The sequence below is a fragment of the Lampetra planeri genome, chromosome 28, assembly GCF_965212315.1.
Source record: "Lampetra planeri chromosome 28, kcLamPlan1.2.h2, whole genome shotgun sequence".
In the NCBI taxonomy this organism is placed as follows: Eukaryota; Metazoa; Chordata; class Hyperoartia; order Petromyzontiformes; family Petromyzontidae; genus Lampetra; species Lampetra planeri.
The window spans coordinates 5500044-5519944 of NC_136134.1; the positions used below are offsets into that span (position 1 = coordinate 5500044).

Sequence of the window (19901 nt, forward strand, 5' to 3'; positions counted from 1 at the left end):
CCTCCAAGCTGCATAGAGCATGCTTGTTGTGTGTCAATACATTGATACTTTCATTCCCTTCATCTTATTGGTTCTTTCGGTAAAGTCACGTAGAAGGGAAGTAATAAAAAAATAAAAAAGATAAAAGCATAATAAAATAATTATTTTATAAAAAGAAAAGCATAATAAAATAATTATTTTATTATGTTTTTATCTTTTTATTTTTTTATTACTTCCCTTCTACGTGACTTTACCGAAAGAACCAAGAAGATGAATCCCTGCAGTCACGAAAGCTTTAAATCGAAATTTTCATTCCCTTGTCATTTGTCTCCTGAATTTCATTCAGATTGTGCTTTCGATCGTTATTTCATGAGAGGCGGAACTCATTCGGATATCTCGCAGAGTAGGACAGCCCTCTGAGTTACTAAACGGCCCATGGAAGTGGACATCACAGAACTCCTTTTGAGAGTTCCGTTCACGTGACCTCTGGTCCAAGCAGTAGCGAGCAGCACTTCTCGGCAGAGTAATGCTCATTGCGTGACAGTCAAAACAGATATTTTCAATACACCGAGCTGGAATTTAACCAACTTGACCGCAGAAGCAAATTAAATGCCATGGCGTTCTCTTGTGCAGTCATCGTGACCGGGTTGAGGCCATACCATTAACATTTCGCGGTTGTGGTATGTTAACTATCTCGCCTGGTATACAGGAGGTCGTGGGTTCGATCCCAACCCTGATGCCTGCTGCTGTATATTTAGAGTTTGCGTGTCTCTCTCTCTCTCATCATCATCACGGTGGCTAGGAGATGTTAACTATCTCACCTGGTATACAGGATGTCGTGGGTTTGATCCCAACCCTGATGCCGGCTTCTGTATATTTGGAGTTTGCGTGTCTCTCTCTCTCTCATCATCATCACAGTGGCTAAGGGATGTTAACTATCTCGCCTGGTATACAGGAGGTCGTGGGTTCGATCCCAACCCTGATGCCTGCTGCTGTATAGTTGGAGTTTGCGTGTCTCTCTCTCTCTCATCATCATCACGGTGGCTAGGAGATGTTAACTATCTCACCTGGTATACAGGAGGTCGTGAGTTTGATCCCAACCCTGATGCCGGCTGCTGTATATTTGGAGTTTGCGTGTCTCTCTCTCTCTCATCATCATCACGGTGGCTAGGGGATGTTAACTATCTCGCCTGGTATACAGGAGGTCGTGGGTTCGATCCCAACCCTGATGCCTGCTGCTGTATATTTGGAGTTTGCGTGTCTCTCTCCCCGTGGTCGTGTGGCTTTTTCTCTGGGTCTTCTGGTTTCCCCCTCCACATTTAGAATCCCACGTGCGTTTTGAGTATTTGGCTGCTATGCATTTCCAAAAGACAAGCCATTTCTTTGAGCTATCATTTGTGGCCCAGGTCGCTTCTAAAAAAGAGCTTGATAGTTCAGTGGGCCTTACCTGTTAAAAAAGAAAAGGTTTTAGTTGAAATAGTTGAGTTTTTTTACCAACTCACTGCCCCATTTAATCACAGGCAAATCGAGGATCTCAGCGGTACCTGCTCAGGTCGCTGACCTCTGAGCCGCCTCGGCCACCCCGCATCTCCACTTTAGACACCCTCCTCATTGTTCCGTGGACAGCAGAATCTGTGTAAATTGTACGCGACGTCTGCGGTTTGCGGTTCCCACGCGGTTCCCACGTGGTTCCCACGTGGTTCCCAATCGGTTCCCACGCGGTTCCCACGCGGTTCCCAATCGGTTCCCACGCGGATCCCACGCGGTTCCCAATCGGTTCCCACGCGGTTCCCACGCAGTTCCCACTTGGTTCCCACGCGGTTCTCTCGCGATCGCAGGGCCGAGCGGTCTCCTCTCACCCAAGCAAGGCGAAGAAGAAGAGCTCGGGCAGGTCGAACGGAAAGTCGACGAGGAACTGCGTTTTGAACAGAGCCACGATGGTTTCTGAAACAACAGCAGACGAGAGCGACGACGTTAACGCGCGTTGCCGGCGTGCCTGGGCGCGCACGGACGAGCGTTTGTCGCGGACGGCGTGCGAGCGTCGCGCGTGCGACGAATGGATTGGCTGGAGTTGAGACACCCTCATCTGGACACTGACACAGGCAATCGGTTTAATGTGGATTCACAGCCGCACTGCCAATCAGCTGACATGCGAATGAACGCCAGGTAGACCATTGGTACCTCATTTGCCAGTAAAAAATATGATGATTTGGTTTTTTACCCTTTTATCTGCCAACAAAACTGACGCCTTTTTTTACGAGGAGTCATGTTTGCATAGACCACAATACCTGCAGTCATAATGCAAACAAAAAACATAACTTTGATAATGTATGCACTGTCCTTGAAGTTGATTGGTCCACACCCGAGACAGCTTTCCTTAGAGCCTAGTCTCACATGGGTTGGACCAAATGACGCCAAAAGGCGCACAACTCAAAGACAACGCACCATCAGAGCATGAGAGCTCGGGGTAAGCATTTACACCATTGGTACCTCATTTGCCAGTAGCAAAATATGATAATTGGTTTTTTACCCTTTTATCTGGCAACACCAGGTAGGTCGCGTGAATCGTTTTACCGTACCTCACCATCCTGGCCGGTACGCTCAGCTTCGGCTACGCTTGGGATGAGGGTGGTGGGGGGGGGGCAGTAGGGCCGTTGTGTGTGGGGGGGCCACCACAACGGTGATTCACCACTTAGGAAAGTGAACTTGGGTTGGGTGCCATAGGGATATCTGTTTGGTGCAGGGCCGACCCCAGCACCCGCGTAGCGCCGGCTCTGCTGCTCAGGGAGGGCGGTTGACCCGAGGCGGGGGGGGGGTGGGCCCTGACCATTTTAGAAATCACTCGCACACCGAATGACGTTAGCCGTGGCTGAAGGAATCGGTGGGGGGGGAGGGGGGGGGTTCGAAGCGCAGTGCGCCAACCGACCGCGTCGTACTTACGTTGAACTTCTTTCGCGCCGTACGCAGCCGACGTGCTAATCGGAGGCGCCTGACACGTGGGTGCTGAACGGACGAGCGGGCCGAGCGTGGTCTGAGGGGGGACGGGGACACTCTGGAGAGTTCTTGAGACCCGAGCCATTTGATTTTCGCGACCCCCTGGTCATGAGGTCGCAATCTTTAGACACAAAGTGGTTGCCCCTGATGAACCACAACACCTCCCTGATCTCGGCAAGGAGAATGAACCATCATGTCAACTCCGGCTATCTTCGCGGCAGTGGCTTTTGGCTAGCCATCAATTAAAGACGGGCACCGCATCGCGCGCTTTAGATGCGCTTCTGCGGCCGTCTGGAACGCTCTTCCTTCCGATATTAGGAAGCCATTGGGAGCTCTGTGCACTTTTCAATCCAGATTGACAAACTCATTTCTTGAGAACTGCTTTTTGTGTTTAGTTTGTTGTCCCTACTCAGCACCTTCTATTAGCACGCTCGGCTACGTACGGTGCGAAAGAAGTTTAACACACACACACAGCACGTGCTTGCGTACAGCGCACGCGGCCCGTCTCCCGGAGCGTCCCACGAACCTTGCTCCTTGTTGAGCACGGAGAGGATGCGGAACATGAGGGCCCCGCACGACGCGGCGAAGAATCCCCGCCAGTAGTCGCGCACGGCGAAGTGACTCGACATGACCTCGACGCTGAAGAGCACCCCTACAGGCACGGTGGGGAGGGGGGGGGGGGCCGGGGGGGACGGGGGTCAGCGGTCACTCTCCCTTGGTGTGGGTCCTTGCATCACTCTACTGATGAGACCCTGTGCGTCGAAAACCGGTCCGGAGCTTTTGCTTGCGTTGAAACCAATGCTGCTGCCGAGATTACACAACTCACAGATGGTCGCGCAGTTAACGGGATGCGCGACAGCCGCACGCGCGCACTTTGAACTTCTTTCGTACCGTACGTGGCCAACCGTGCTAATCGGAGGTGCGGGCAAAAACGAATGCACGGTGATGACAGTGGTGGTGACAGCAAGTCAACGTGACCTCACCGCTAACAGGAGCTCCGAAGCAGCATCCCACGCCGACAGCGGCGGCTGCCACCAGCATCTCGTACTGCCGCGCTGCGTTCTGTACACACCAGGACATGGGGGGGGGGGTGGGGGCGATATCCCGCACGTGACCCTCAACAACGAACCCATCGGTTCTACGGGTGAGAGTTCAGACACGCGGCATCGCAAAAGCGGCACGCCCGGCACCGCGCCTGGTCGCGGAGAGATCTTGAACGGGCGGAAACGTGGACAGTCAAGACAATTCGGGTGATCAAGGCCCACATTTGTCAGGTCCACGCACGGCCCGTTTGTCAATCCACTGCTGGATGAGGACCATCTCGCGCAGCGCGGGTCGTGGGGTTTGTTTGACCATACTTCGCCGCATTGGTCTGTGCTGGTTATTAACGCAGGGCGGGAGGGGGGCATAGCCATCGGAGCGGAGTACAGTATAACTATGGACTTTGCAGCACCGTTCTCTGCTGCCCACCATAAATAGTCGCACTGCCTTAACAACCTGTGATGGATAGTGGTCACCCATCCATGCACTACCCAGGCTCAACGCTGCTTAGCTCTTGAGCTTCGGCCATTGGTGTTCATGGCTGGATGGCAAGGCTTTTATACTGGTAGGAACCTCCTGGTTACACCAGCCCACAGAGGATTATTGTGTCCGTCCGTCGTGCAGGGAGGGGCTGGGTGGGGAGGGAGGAGTTGGGTGGGGAGGGGCTGGGTGGGGAGGGGCTGGGTGGGGAGGGTGGGGAGAAGCTAGGTGGGGAGGGTGGGGCTGGGTGGGGAGGGGCTGGTCACCCCGTGGTGCCCTTATAAAACTCAACGTTTAACCTACTCACGCCGGCTTGTGCCCGCCCTCACAGTCGGGCATATTTGTGGAATACACCACGCCGCCTTTGACCCTGGCCATTGATCGAGCAACCCAACGTTCCTACCAGCTCCCTCTGCAGGAATGTGTTTTTGACCCATGCTGGTGGGTCAAGGCGAGTCACAGGCGTTGAAGCATAGTACAGGCCAACAATGAGTTGTGCCGCCCTACCCTCTGCTGCCTGTATGTTGACCTTCTTTCGCACAGTACGTAGCCAACCACGCTCATCAGAGGTGTGCGGGGGAAGGACAACAAACTACATACCAACAATCAGTTCTAAAGAAATTAGTTTTCAATCGAGATGATTTAAAAGTGCATTGCTCCAGTGGCTTTCCTAATATCAAAAGGAAGAGCATTCCAGTTGGCCGCAGAAGCGCATCTGAAAGCGTGCGATTCAGTGACTGTCGTTGATCGATGGTCAGCCAAAAGCCGCTGCGAAGGATGACCAGAGTTTGCGTGATGGTTTAAGATCCTTGACAAGATCAGCAAGTACTGGTAGGAACCTCCTGGTTACACCAGCCCACAGGGGATTATTGTGTCCGTCCATCCATCGTGCAGGGAGGGGCTGGGTGGGGAGGGAGGGGCTGGGTGGGGAGGGGAGGGTGGGGAGGGGCTGGGTGGGGAGGGGAGGGTGGGGAGGGGCTGGGTGGGGAGGGTGGGGAGGAGCTGGGTGGGGACGGTGGGGAGGGGCTGGGTGGGGAGGGTGGGGCTGGGTGGGGGGTGGGAGGGGTGGGGCTGGGTGGGGAGGGGCTGGTCACCCCGTGGTGCCCTTATAAAACTCAACGTTTAACCTACTCACGCCGGCTTGTGCCCGCCCTCACAGTCGGGCATATTTGCGGAATAAACCACGCTGCCGTTGACCCTGGCCATTGACCGAGCAACCCAACGTTCCTACCAGCTCCCTCCGCAGGAATCTGTTTATTGTGGTTCATTTGTAGCAAGCACTTTGTGTGCAATGGCAAGTAGGGAGGATGTACCTCGTAAGTTCCAGCCACTCTCGTCATCACTCGACCAAGGAAGGTGGCCAGCATGCTGGATATGTGCACAAACGGGCCCTGTGAAATTAAATAACAGTTAAACTGTAATATATAACACAAAAAAACATACATTTGTAACACGCCGGACAGTTTCTGTCAGATTCAGAGATGCGGGAATCCACAAACCAGTCGGAAGGGACAGTCAGGAACCGGTGCCAACAATTTCCCAAGCTCTGCGGCCCTACATTGGGATGTTTGGCCAACTCCATTCAGAAGATGTTGCTACACGTGGGAGGAAAGCGGGGTGCCCAGAGAGAGAGAGACAGAGCCTGCACGCGTGCGAGGGACTTACATAGCGTGGACTTACAAAGTGTTGAGATCTCTGGACACTGCACCACTAAGAGAAGCATACCGTGCTCGCGAACTTGGAGAGGGACACGTATTTATACATTGAATGATGATGGGCGTACCCATTTCGTGGCACAAGCTTGTGCACTGCTCACTGGGAGAGCTCCGGATGGAAATTCCTCCGACGGCCGACTGGAATGTGGATCAACAATTCGGAGTTCGTAACGCTGGTCTTTGTATCGCCACTCTTGAGGGTAAGGATTTGCGAGCACAGCGTAGGGCCCTTGGATACATCGGCATCTCAAAGATACCTCACATCATGCAAACACCAGTTCATGGACCCGATAACACCTTGACATGTCGAGAACAGCGGAGCTTGGGAAACTGTTGGTGCAGGCTCACTGTGTGGCTGCGATTTCCTGTGGTTCCTCGTGCCTCTGAGACGAAGTGAATACTGAGCGGTGGATTACAAGTTGAAGTTATGACGATGTCTCATCTCAACCATTCCAATGCCCTACTACAGTCTGGCCAAGTGGACCCCCACCCCCCGACCTCCAGTGGCAGCTGACCCTACACAGCACAAGGTGTATGCAGCAGCGGCCTGCAAGTGGGCATTGTTCTGCCAGTAGAGGGGGTGGGGGGCGATGTTGCTACGTGGTTAATCCCATTGAAGCTAATTGGCAAGTAATTGATCAAAGTTGGCTGCATCGTGCATAGCGCTGCCGCTGCTGTGGTTGTATTGGGCACCGCGGTGGCGAGAAGTTAACTCCGCCGTCTTATATGCAGCAGGTCGTGGGGTCGATCCCGACCCTGACGCCTGTAGATTTGCAGTTTGTGCGTTCTCCCCGTGATCGCGTGGATTTTTCTTCGGCACCTCTGGTCCGTCCGTCCCCCACCCCATTTAGAATCAGGATGCGTTGAGAACATTTGGCTGATATAAATATCCACGTGTTGATAAGCCATTTCGTTGAGCGATCATTTGTGGCCAGCTCGCTTCTCAAAAGGCGCTGCGTAGCTCAGGGGGCCTTAGCCGATACAATACAAAATATCTCACCATTTTTCATGGTTTATTATTCTGCCAGTAGGGGGGGGGGGCGGGGGGGGCATGTCGCCACGTGGTCAATCCCACTGACGGGTCATCGATGAACGTTGGCTTGCAGGCTGCACTCATCCGCGCGCGAGCACCAGGGGTTACCACTTTGCCGAGGAAGATCGTGCTGCCGGCGCTGAGGGTGCACGTGAGGCCGATGACCTTGGCGGCGAAGGTGCGTATGGAGAGGTACTCCTCCAGCACCACTCCGCCCAGGATGGTCTTCAGCTCAGGGATACCCGAGCCTAATCAACCGCGCGGGAAAGAGAGAAAAACACACAAAGATCCACCACCCCCCACCCCACCCCGCCACCACCACCTTGTAGAACCTTCACGGACGACTGTTGGGGGCAGGTGCCGTTAGCGAGCGCCCTACGAAGGTCGGCGTGGCGCACGAGTCGATACTGCGGTGAGAGCAATGCCCGCCCGCCCGCCTTTGTCTCTCCCAGTGGTGAGGGTTTACACACCGCACCAGTTCCTCGCTTAAGACTGAGTTGACCTACAGGAGGCGATCGTCGTCACCGGTGTTAGCCGTGAGCCCGTGACTGGGGATTGAACTCGGGTGGCTGGGCGAGGGTCGCAATGCGTTAACCACTTACACGATCACTGCCCACAACAATGATGCAGGGTGCATACAATCAAATTAAAATATCCCCTGCATAGCCTTGCATGGACTGCTGGATCAAGTGCTGTTAGCGAGGTAGTTGTGGCAATATCAGCATAACGGTAGCATCGATTATGGTGCCACTTAAGAAATAGTAGATCCTTAAGCCGCACCTCCGATCGGCAGGGTCGGGGTGAAAGAAGATCAACGTACAACAACAACAACAACCTCCATTCGCCACTAAGTGGCGGTGACGTCACCACGACGTTTGTGCCAGGCCATGTGCACCTTGAGGCCACGTGAAGTGTCGAACGCCCGCTGGCAGGAGGTCACGGGGCAAACCCAGCAGGTGCCACGGGTCGACTGACCGAGATGACCGAGATGAACGTACATGCACACAGACACCCGCACATAACGCCGCTCTCCCTGCGCGTTTTCTCACCTCCGGAGGCCGGCGAGACGCTCTGAGCAAAGCCCGTGGAGAAGGCGGTCAGGGCCATGGGGAAGGAGACCCAGGCCACCCACTGCAGCAGCCGGTGGTCCTGCAGCTCGTCAAAGAGCATGCGGTGCACTGCGCCGGCAGCGACAACGATCGACGGGAAAAAGGACGCGTTAGAAGGTCGAGCGCACGCAACGGCTCTGCCACGCGAACGTCAAGTTGTCTAGGAGGTGGCTATGAGATGTTAACTCGCTCGCGCGGTGTGCAGGAGGGTCGTGGGTTCGATACCAACCCTGGGCGCTTGCTGCTGTATATGTGGAGTGTGCGTGTCTCTCTCCCCGTGGTGCCGTGGATTTGTCTCCGGGTCCTCCGGTTTTCCCACTCCACATTTAGGAACATGCTGAAAACGATTCCGCCTGTGTTGCGATCGAAACGTCGTGATCTATTATTTTTCTATCTACGTGACTTTACCGAAAGACTCAAAGAGTATGCTTTTAGAGCAGTGGTTCTTAACCTTTTTGGAGGTACTGAACCCTACCAGTTTCATATGCGCATTCACCGAACCATTCTTAATTGGAAAAATAAAATATTTTTTCAAATTCAAAACATAGGTATATGTTTTACTGGTGCACAATCATGAGTCAGGTGTGTGTCTTAACCTCCGCCGAACCCCTGAGACTGACTCACCGAACCCCTGGGGTTCGATCGAACCCAGGTTAAGAACCACTGTTTTAGAGTATTTGGCTGCTATCATGTGTGGCCTGGTCGCTTCTGAAAACAGAGCTATACAGCTCCGTCCGTCATACCTGCTAAAATTAAATAAAACATGTTTTTGAATAGTTTAGTTCAAGTAGAGTTAGTCATGCAGTTCTGACAGCGGCAACATCTCCAGCGCAGCAGTCAATTGCTCCGAGGTCCTCCAGCACCCTCTAGTGCAAACCCCTGCACTGCGTGTGTTATGGGGCCGTCCATAAATGACGTCACGCGATTTTGGACGATTTTTGACCCCCCCCCCCTCGTCACACGGCGTCACAAAAGTCAGATCCCCCCTCAAATGTGATGTCACAAAGCTCCCCCCCCCCAAAAAAAAAATAAAACATGCTTCAAATCGCTTTAAACTATTGTCATTGCAGTGCGTATTTAATGTGGCGCTGCACTCTGATGTTGTAGGAGAAAACATTTATTTAAAAAAAGTCTATTTAATTAAGTAGAACGTGTTGTCTATATTTATTTAAAGTTGCGAATTCTGATGTTACGTCACATTTCTCAAACCCACACATCGTCACAAATGTCTGACCCCCCCACCCCCACCCGCGTGACGTCATTTACGGACGGCCCCTTTATGTGCACAATCGCTCACCATCATTGCCATCAGCCAGGGTCAATCCACCGCTGGATGAAGGCCTGCGCGAGCCGCAGCTGTCACCTTTAACAAACCCACCCACCCACCCATGCCCTGAAACGAGTGAAACAGGGCCGCCGTCACAGAGTCACCTTTCTGCAGCTTTGCCGACGTGAAGTCCATGGTGAAGCTGATGAGAGCCATGAGCATCCCGAGCGCGAAGAGGAACCACCAGTCCTCGCCAGTCTTCATCAGCAGACTCTTGGCCACGCGCAGGCACGCTGCGACACGACGGGGAGGGTTCATTGTCAGCAGAAGAATCCCCGGAACGGTGAAACCTCGTAGCTAATGAGTTCATCCTCTTCATCCCCTACGGGACATACCTACGTGACGGTAAAGTCACGTAGGTATGAAATAAAAAAACATCGCGATGTTTCGATCGCAACACAAGCGGTCGTCCCATTCAGCAGTTCCACTGCTGGATTATATATTTTTTTCCGCCTGAGGACGACCGCTTGTGTTGCGATCGAAACGTCGCGATTTATTTTATTTTCCTACCTACGTGACTTTACCGAAAGAACCAAAGAGTATGGATCCCTGCAGTCACGAAAGCTTCAAATCAAGATTGAATTCCCTCCACTTCTTCTTTCCTGTCCTTGGCAACATTGCGCCGAGCTTCGCCCCAACAGAGGTCGATCGCTGCTGCCAGCTCGTCCTTCAGGGCCTGGCACCGGGTGGTCGTGGGTCGCTCAAGTTTCCGTGTTGCCCCGTGGTGTCCATCTTCGGGCAATGTTCGTAGCTTACGGGAATCAACGGCAAGGGATCCCCGTGTTCGTACCGCATTTCAGAATCAGAATATTTATTCATACTGGAGGAATCCGATGAGCTATGAAGCTTATTTTTTAAATCCTTTATATTAAGTTCGCTTGCTTGCTTAGGACTGTGCAAATCTTTCGGTCGTTTTTTAACCCACTTCCCGTGATCCAATCGAGCTGACATTTTCACACAGACTCGTTGTGCGTGACAATTAATGTTCGTGAATTTTTTTTTCCAAAATTTTACACTTTTTAGGACAAAAATATTATATTTAATTACCAATTGCTTAGTGGTGCAATGCAATCATCTGACCCATAGGTGGCATCCATCTCAAGCCAGAGGACGAGAAGACTCTAGCCGCTACGCATATAAAGGATTTATAGTGGAAAACTTTGTTTTTACGGGTTATACTTATTGCAGATGTCCAGTAGCATTTGCATTTGACATTGGAGCGCGTCTCCTTATTTCTCTGTTTAAACCACAAACCTGGCTATTGTGGCTTCAACAAGGCCTGCGGTGGCGAGATGTTATCTGCCTCGTCTGGTGTGCAGGAGGTCGTAGGTTCTACGTCGAGCCTGACGCCTGCTGCTGTATATTTGGAGTTTGCATGTTCTCTCCGTGGTCGCGTGGATTTTTCTCCGGATCCTCCGGTTATTCTCTGCACATTTAGAAGCATCACGCGTTTAACAGTGTTTGGCTTCTATAAATGTCCACATGATAAGCCACTTCGTTGAGTTTTGTGGCCAGTTCGCTTATGAAAAAAAAAGCTGGATAGTTCAGTTGGCCTCTACCTGGTAGAACAAAAACAGTTTAACAGCCAAGAGTCCCAGCAATGCACCCCCGTGTTTGCGGTATGAATAAACAGTGGGTACGAATTAAGAGTTTGATTTAGCAGACAAAGCGCCGCGTACATGCCCATTGTTTACAGTCACAACACGAACGAGTCGACTATGATAACACAATGAGTTGTGCTTTAGAATACAGGTCAAAATGTCACGTCTGCGTGATGACGCAATCTCGTGTAGAGGGGATAATGCCAGTGCTTAATTTTAGCCGGAACAGTCGGGAATGCTGTTCCGGGAATTATTATTCTGGTACGCCACATTCATCTCGACTTATGTTGTCTTGGTGATACAGAACTGTGGTTTTGTGTGCCGTAGTGACCGAACACGTGCCCCAATAGTGCTTTGTTCACATAGGGTACAAGAATATAGGATTGTTACGTACTCTAGTGGCAGTGCCTTACGCTGATAATCCCTACTCAGAAACAGCCGAGACAGTGTTCCGAAAAAAATATCGAGTGACAGCTTGGAAGATAATATTTGTTATGTTGACTAAAAGTATAAAAAGTATGAAATCCACGAAAGGCATGAAGGGCCTCCCCATGCCGTGTCGCTCACGGAGGTTGTTTGACCATACTTCACCTCGACGGTCCGCGCAGGTTTGTGAATTTGGGGAACACTCCAGGAAACTGTTCAGACACCGCTCGCCATTGACGTTAGCCGTGGCTGGGAATCGAGCTCCGGGTCACCAGGTTCCATAGTGCGTCGAACTAAACGATTTTGCCGTCGCTACCACTCCCCATTAATAACTGAAACATTTCAGAAAAATGCAATTTGCAGGAGGGCGCGTTGTTTGACTTTGCCATTTTGAATGTGCATGTCCGTGTAACCTTGAAGAATATTACACTCCATAACTTGTCAATAATCAACCAAGCAATAACACCTTGGCAGTTCCAAGTCGGCACACTTTGAAAACTAATTTCTTTAAAACTGCTTTTTGTGTTTCATTGGTTGTCCTTCCCCCATACTTTCCTGCAGCTTTTGCCTGGCAAAAATGAGGATGCCAAGGTACATGTTGGAGGGTAAGGCAGTCATTGACATCGTCTGATGTGTAGTGTGTGTGTGTACACATCAGCACTCTGGAGACAGGGGAAACTATACCAGCACTTGGTTAACCGTGCCGGCCTTAATAGGAAGCCACTGGAGCTATGCACGTTTAAATTGAGATTGAAAACTAATTTATGTAGAACTGCTTTTTGTGTTTAGTTTGTTGTCATTCCCCCGCACCTCCGACTAGCACGGTTGGCTACGTACGGTGCGAAAGAAGTTCAACATCATACACTTTCAAACAGCAATCCCTAGGTCCTAAGTCTAGAATCGAAATTCCACATTGTTACAAGATAGGGAAAATGTGTACACAAGACAATCGTGCTGAAACTCTTACCAAAGCGTAACGACTCACAAAGTCGGATTAATAACCCTGGAGGCAAGGATAGACCGATTTGTTCCTCGAAATATAAAGTTATATTTATTATTATTATTTGATAGTGGAATGGTGATGTAGTGATCCGTGCACTCCACATGATAAGCCACTTCGTTGAGCTATACTTTGTGGCCAGGTTGCGTCTGAAAAAGTAGCTAAAAGTTCAGTGTGTTTTACCTGGTAAAATAAAAATTGCTTAATTTTATTTGTGTTTTTGTGTGATTTGGTTACCTTTCCTCAACCTTGCACTCCTATCATGTGTTTGTACTGTTTGTTTTTGTCACGTTCTTACCCGCCCCTACTGGACATTTGTGAAAAAGCGCTTTATAGCTCATCGGATTTCTCCGGTAGAAATAAATATTCTGACTCTGAGTGATATCTGAACCGTTTTTGCACCCCTCCCAACCACCGCTTCACAGCATGGTGAAGTATGGTCAAACAACCCCAACAAACAGCGTGGCACGGGAGGACTTTAGACAGAATTGGATTGACAAAGCGCTCTAAATTACTCGTGCACATCTATACCATTACATATTTTATATACGTAAAGATGACCGTGACTGAGTGACGAGTGTAAATTCTAATATTTTTCTTTCATATGGCTAATGTAGATGCAGATTAACAACGACATATTGTAGCTGTAAAGTCTAATGATGCTCTCTAAGTGATAGCAAGCAAGAATTTGGCACAAATTATTTTAAAAAAATGTAAATCTACATTTTCGATTTTAGCTCCCAAATATTACGACCCGGAGGTTGACTGGCTTGACACACTGAGCAAAGTCGGTCTAAAAAAAATCCCAATCTGCTTATGCTGAACACTCAAAAATAGCACGGGTAAATATTCAACTCCTATCGTCAGTGTGCATTTAAACACGTACAGCCCTTTCGTCGCTCCACTACTGGATGACGGCTTTCCCATTTCCATGCAGGTCATGGGAGTTATTTGACCAGCTGGTGAAGGGCATGGGCAGCATTGCACGTGGGAGTATAGTACAACAAAGCCGCGGCTTTTGCTGCACTGCCGAATAGAGAGAATCCTGACTCCAAAAAAGCAAGTTAAATCCGAGACAAAGCAAGAACCCCCTCCCCCACCACCAAAATAGTGACCGGTTGTATATACGCAAACACACCGACGATACCGAGACTCACTCGCGCAACCTTGAGCAACAAAAACACAAAAAAATTAACCCGTAAAAACAAAGTTTTTCACTATAAATCCTTTATATGCGTGGCATCGGTTTTATTTTATTATTCATTTCTGTTTTTCTTGAGTAAGAGTTTCATTTTTATCACATTGGTATTTGAAACGGGCGGCTAGAGTCCTCTCGTCCTCTGGCTTGAGATGGCTGCCACCTATGGGTCAGATGATTGCCTGCCACCATTAAGCAATTAGTAATTAAATATAAAAAAATTATCCTAAAAAGTGTGAAATTTTGGAAAAAATATTTTCACGAAAATAAATTGTCACGCACAACGAGTCTGTGTGCAAAATGTCAGCTCGATTGGATCACGGGAAGCGGGTTAAAAACGACCGAAAGATTTGCACGGTCGTATGCGCGCAAGCAAGCAAGTGAACTTAATATAAAGGATTTAAAAACAGCGACGTGAACACCACCCAGCGCTGATGTCCCATCGCGCGACCAACCTCGCTCCCTTGGCACGCTCGCGGTGGGAACATCGCCAGCACTCGCCAGCGGCCAGGGCGGGTGGTGGAGGGTGGTCGACACAGCCGACGGCCACGCGCGCTCCTCCGATCGCCTTTACGAGACGGTGGCAGCGTCTCAGAGCGGGGGGGGGGGGTGGAGGAAGCTGCTTGGCGTCAGCGTGAGCTGAACTTTACAATGGGACAGACTCGAGCGAGGGAGTCGCGCCAACAATAGGAGAGGAGATGGGGGGGGGGGCTTCTCTCACCACCTTCTCTGCCTGTAGCAGCTGAAGAGCATCCTACCTGGGGGTCACGGGGCGTTGGAAATCTGCGGCGATGATCGCGTCCTGAGTTGACGGTTCACTGAATTGTGCGCGGGGGTATGAACGCACGTTGAACTTTTTTCGCACCGCATTGGCCAATCGCGCTTATCGGAGGTGCAGTGTTGAGTCTATGGGCAGTGTTGAGTCTATGGGCAGTGTTGAGTCTATGGGCAGTGTTGAGTCTATGGGCAGTGTTGAGTCTATGGTGCAGTGTTGAGTCTATGGGCAGTGTTGAGTCTATGGGCAGTGTTGAGTCTATGGGCAGTGTTGAGTCTATGGGCAGTGTTGAGTCTATGGACAGTGTTGAGCCTATGGGTAATGTTGAGTCTATGGGCAGTGTTGAGTCTATGGGCAGTGTTGAGTCTATGGGCAGTGTTGAGTCTATGGGTAGTGTTGAGTCTATGGACAGTGTTGAGTCTATGGGTAATGTTGAGTCTATGGGCAGTGTTGAGTCTATGGGCAGTGTTGAATCTATGGGCGGTGTTGAGTCTATGGGCAGTGTTGAGTCTATGGGCAGTGTTGAGTCTATGGGCAGTGTTGAGTTTATGGGCAGTGTTGAGTCTATGGGTAATTTTGAGTCTATGGGCAGTGTTGAGTCTATGGGCAGTGTTGAGTCTATGGGCAGTGTTGAGTCTATGGGTAATGTTGAGTCTATGGGCAGTGTTGAGTCTATGGGCAGTGTTGAGTCTATGGGCAGTGTTGAGTCTCTGGGCAGTGTTGAGTCTATGGGCAGTGTTGAGTCTATGGTGCAGTGTTGAGTCTATGGTGCAGTGTTGAGTCTATGGGCAGTGTTGAGTCTATGGGCAGTGTTGAGTTTATGGTGCAGTGTTGAGTCTATGGTGCAGTGTTGAGTCTATGGGCAGTGTTGAATTTATGGTGCAGTGTTGAGTCTATGGGCAGTGTTGAGTCTATGGACAGTGTTGAGTCTATGGGTGATGTTGAGTGTATGGGCAGTGTTGAGTCTATGGGCAGTGTTGAATCTATGGGCAGTGTTGAGTCTATGGGCAGTGTTGAGTCTATGGGCAGTGTTGAGTCTATGGGCAGTGTTGAGTTTATGGGCAGTGTTGAGTCTATGGATAATGTTGAGTCTATGGGCAGTGTTGAGTCTATGGGCAGTGTTGAGTCTATGGGCAGTGTTGAGTCTATGGGCATTGTTGAGTCTATGGGTAATGTTGAGTCTATGGGCAGTGTTGAGTCTATGGGCAGTGTTGAGTCTATGGGCAGTGTTGAGTCTATGGGCAGTGTTGAGTCTATGGTGCAGTGTTGAGTCTATGGTGCAGTGTTGAGTCTATGGGCAGTGTTGAGTCTATGGGCAGTGTTGAGTCTATGGGCAGTGTTGAGTTTATGAGGCAGTGTTGAGTCTATGGTGCAGTGTTGAGTCTATGGGCAGTGTTGAGTCTATGGGCAGTGTTGAGTCGATGGATAGTGTTGAATTTATGGGCAGTGTTGAGTCTATGGGCAGTGTTGAGTCTATGGGCAGTGTTGAGTCTATGGGTAGTGTTGAGTCTATGGGCAGTGTTGAGTCTATGGGCAATGTTGAGTCTGTGGGCAGTGTTGAGTCTATGGTGCCGTGTTGAGTCTATGGGTAATGTTGAGTCTATGGGTAATGTTGAGAATATGGGCAGTGTTGAGTCTATGGGTAGTGTTGAGTCTATGGGTAGTGTTGAGCCTATGGGCAGTGTTGAGTCTATGGGCAGTGTTGAGTCTATGGGCAGTGTTGAGTCTTTGGGTCGTGTTGAGTCTATGGGCAGTGTTAAGTCGATGGGTAGTGTTGAGTCTATGGGCAGTATTGAGTCTATGGGCAGTGTTGAGTTTATGGGTAGTGTTGAGTCTATGGGCAGTGTTGAATCTATGGGCAGTGTTGAGTCTATGGGCAGTGTTGAGTCTATGGGCATTGTTGAGTCTATGGGTAGTGTTGAGTCTATGGGTAGTGTTGAGTCTATGGGCAGTGTTGAATCTATGGGCAGTGTTGAGTCTATGGGCAGTGTTGAATCTATGGGCAGTGTTGAGTCTATGGGTAGTGTTGAGTCTATGGGTAGTGTTGAGTCTATGGGTAGTGTTGAGTCAATGGGTAGTGTTGAGTCTATGGGTAGTGTTGAGTCTATGGTGCAGTGTTGATTCTATGGGCAGTGTTGAGTCTATGGGCAGTGTTGAGTCTACGCGCAGCATGTATGTATGTTGAACTTCTTTCGCACCGTACGTAGCCAACCGCGCTAATCGAAGGTGCATTCTTAGGGGGAATCAACATCAGTTCGAACGTGCTGGGGATAGTAGTAACATCAAGATGCAACGGTGCAACCCCCCGCAATTGCTTGCCTGCTCGCACGGCTGGGAGGGCATCCTGTTTGGGAGGGACATGGACTCGTGCGAGCTCTATAGAGGTGTATTTGGTCTCCTCTTCCACGCCGACCAGACGTGTTGGAAGAGGCGGGAGCATCTACACTTTACCCGGCCGCAGGCTCACCTGCCGATCGACTCGCTGTGGTGAACCCATTGATGCTGCTGGATGGACAGAAGCCGGGGGGAGATGGGAGCGGGGGGGATTTAAAAACTGCCGTGCCACGGGTGATGGGATCAAACAGGGGACCCTCCTGTTTGCAGTGTACTAAGCATTACGCCGCAGCAGCTTTGGTTAGCACAGTGGACTTGCAATCCAGAGGCCGCCGGTTCACATCCATCTCCCGAAATGACCCTATAATTGTAATAATATACAGGTTTTTATTAATGCACGGCTCAATGAAGGCCTCCCCGTGCCTGTACGGATTGTGATGATTATTTGACCATGCGTCACCACGCTGGTCAGTGCGGGTTGGTGAGAGTGTAGAGAATAGACTCGGAAGCATATGAGTATAGTACAACAATGGCTTTCGTACAACAATGCACTACAATCCAGTACGCACCACGTAGCCCCGTGGTTTGTGGACAAAAAAAACTTTGAATGTATGCGGTCACCCCTCCAAACTGCTATGCAGGTTCAACACTGCTTAGCTTGCTTGATCCGCGGAGATCGGGAATATGCCGATTTGGTCACAGGCCAGTTTATATATGTTGGCTATGTATTTATATTGTACTCATACATTGAATAGCAACATCCGTTTCAACGCATGGCGTTTGTTAATGCCTATGCGATATTGCTCTGTGATATAAAAAATAATTATAGCCTATTTTTGTCAATCCACGAGTTTATGGTATTTCCCATGCAAGTATGAATCAGGCTCAATGTTGCCGAGCTTTCGAGATCCTATGAGATCAGGCAAATTCAAGGTCATCAGGTCGCAGGGAAACTTGGCCGTTAAAGGCTCTATACAGTCCGTAGATTAAACACTTAAGTAATTTCCTTTTAAAATAATTAAATGTTATAGTATAGTGTAATTCATGCTAATTGCATCCCATAACGCTGTACATCAATTATATATAAGGACTAAATGTTGTATACAGCGACTACTAAGCAAACGAAACCCCTACTGCCAAGCAAAATGTAAAATGAATAAACAAGTAAAGACATGGTTGGTATGTATGATGGTCAGTTCACCAGTGGAATGTGCTGTGGAACAATCGGTTCCAGTCTAGGAATGTGTAATACTGGTAGGAACCACCTGATTCCACCAGCCCACAGGGGATTATTGTGTCCGTCCGTCCGTCGTGGATCCAAAAATGGGAGGGGTGGGGCTGGGTGGAGAGGGGAGGATGGGGAGGGGTTGGGTGGGGAGGGTGGGTGGGGAGGGGCTGGGTGGGGAGGGTGGGGAGGGGCTGGGTGGGGAGGGTGGGGCTGGGTGGGGGGTGGAAGGGGTGGGGCTGGGTGGGGAGGGGCTAGTCACCTCGTGGTGCCCTTATAAAACTCAACGTTTAACCTACTCACGCCGGCTTGTGCCCACCCTCACAGTCGGGCATATTTGCGGAATACACCACGCCGCCGTTGACCCTGGCCATTGACCGAGCAACCAAACGTTCCCACCAGCTCCCTCCGCAGGAATGTGTTATTCCACGACTCAGTAAGGAGCGCCAATGGAGAGCGTTGTTAAAGAAAATATTCTGGTTCGGTTGTTCGGCTAATTTTAAATAATTAATTTGGGTGGATAGCCCTCAGAATTATTTATATATTAAGTTCCTAAAGAAGCTCCCAGCACGTGGAGCGAGACGTAAGACGTCATGAAACACGCACCGTACAACCTGGACACATACTGGAGAAGCCATACAGCTCGGGTGCGAAGAGCTACGCGGTGATTGAGCATGCCTTCCGACAAATAACATCAAGTGAATGTGATTATTTGTGTCAAATCAATTTTAAATGTTGGCCGCGATGCCAAATAAACTGTTCTCTACGCCTAGTATTATCCTACAATCCTGAACAGTGGACACATTTAACGCATTTTATATAGAGCTGAAACAATGAGTCGATTAAGTCACACTCAAACTTAGCCTTCATTTCAGCCGGTACTCTAAATGCCCATTGAGCGAAGCAGCTCGATTATAAGAACAACAAAACAATCCCAAACCAGAGTTGCAGGACATTGCAACGAGGGAATGCACAAACAAACAAGACCTAAAACTAAAAATTACCGACATTAAACTTACTCTTTGGGTCTATCGGTAAAGTCGCGTAGATAGAAAAATAAAAAATCACGACGTTTCGATCGCAACACAAGCAACCGTCATCAGGTTCTCCTGCTGTGTTTGTCTCACCCGATGATGATTGCCTGTGTTGCGATCGAAAGGTGATTTCTTTTTTTCTATCTACGTGACTTTACCGAAAGACCCAACGAGTATGAATTACTGCAGTCACGAAAGCTTTAAATCAAGACATGAAACTTGCCAAAAATGTACTGCAAACAGGATGAAGAAATAACTAGTGCTTAAATACTCAAATAATGGACAAATTGTAATCAACTACACTTTTTGGTGGATTCCTCAGACCCCAGCTGAAAAGGATGGCCGCTCTCGCATCCTCCATCCCGAAGGCAGGACACCCCCCGAAAGCCACGCCCAGAGAGAGATGCGGTTGATGACGCCGATGACGTCACCAAGCCCCGCCCACAACCATTTAATTGTTATCCAATTAGTGGAGTGATCAAATCGTTAGAGTAACCAATAATCGTTAGAGATCATCGTCACAGTAACCGATTGGATATCCTAGCTCGAAATATTAATACGCTTTGGGGCTCGAGTAAAAATTATGTGACAAGTTGACGTTGCTGAGAAACGGTTTAAGTGTTTATCTTT

At 49.8% G+C, this 19901-nt stretch overlaps 1 protein-coding gene across 2 annotated transcripts in view; it reads right to left on the minus strand.

Moving 5' to 3' along the window:
• LOC144728355 (chloride channel protein ClC-Kb-like) overlaps positions 1 to 19901 on the minus strand; it is a 45955-nt gene that overhangs the window by 23615 nt on the left and 2439 nt on the right. For both annotated transcript variants that reach the window (XR_013587510.1, XM_078607733.1), the window contains exons 2-8: positions 9783 to 9911; positions 8292 to 8420; positions 7351 to 7490; positions 5808 to 5885; positions 3957 to 4035; positions 3500 to 3625; positions 1839 to 1923 (exon numbers count right to left, since the gene is read on the minus strand). Coding sequence is in view for 1 of the 2 variants with exons in the window: in XM_078607733.1 (XP_078463859.1) it covers positions 1839 to 1923; positions 3500 to 3625; positions 3957 to 4035; positions 5808 to 5885; positions 7351 to 7490; positions 8292 to 8420; positions 9783 to 9911 (766 nt within the window). In the remaining variant the exon portion in view is untranslated. The remainder of the gene's footprint in view (positions 1 to 1838; positions 1924 to 3499; positions 3626 to 3956; positions 4036 to 5807; positions 5886 to 7350; positions 7491 to 8291; positions 8421 to 9782; positions 9912 to 19901) is intronic.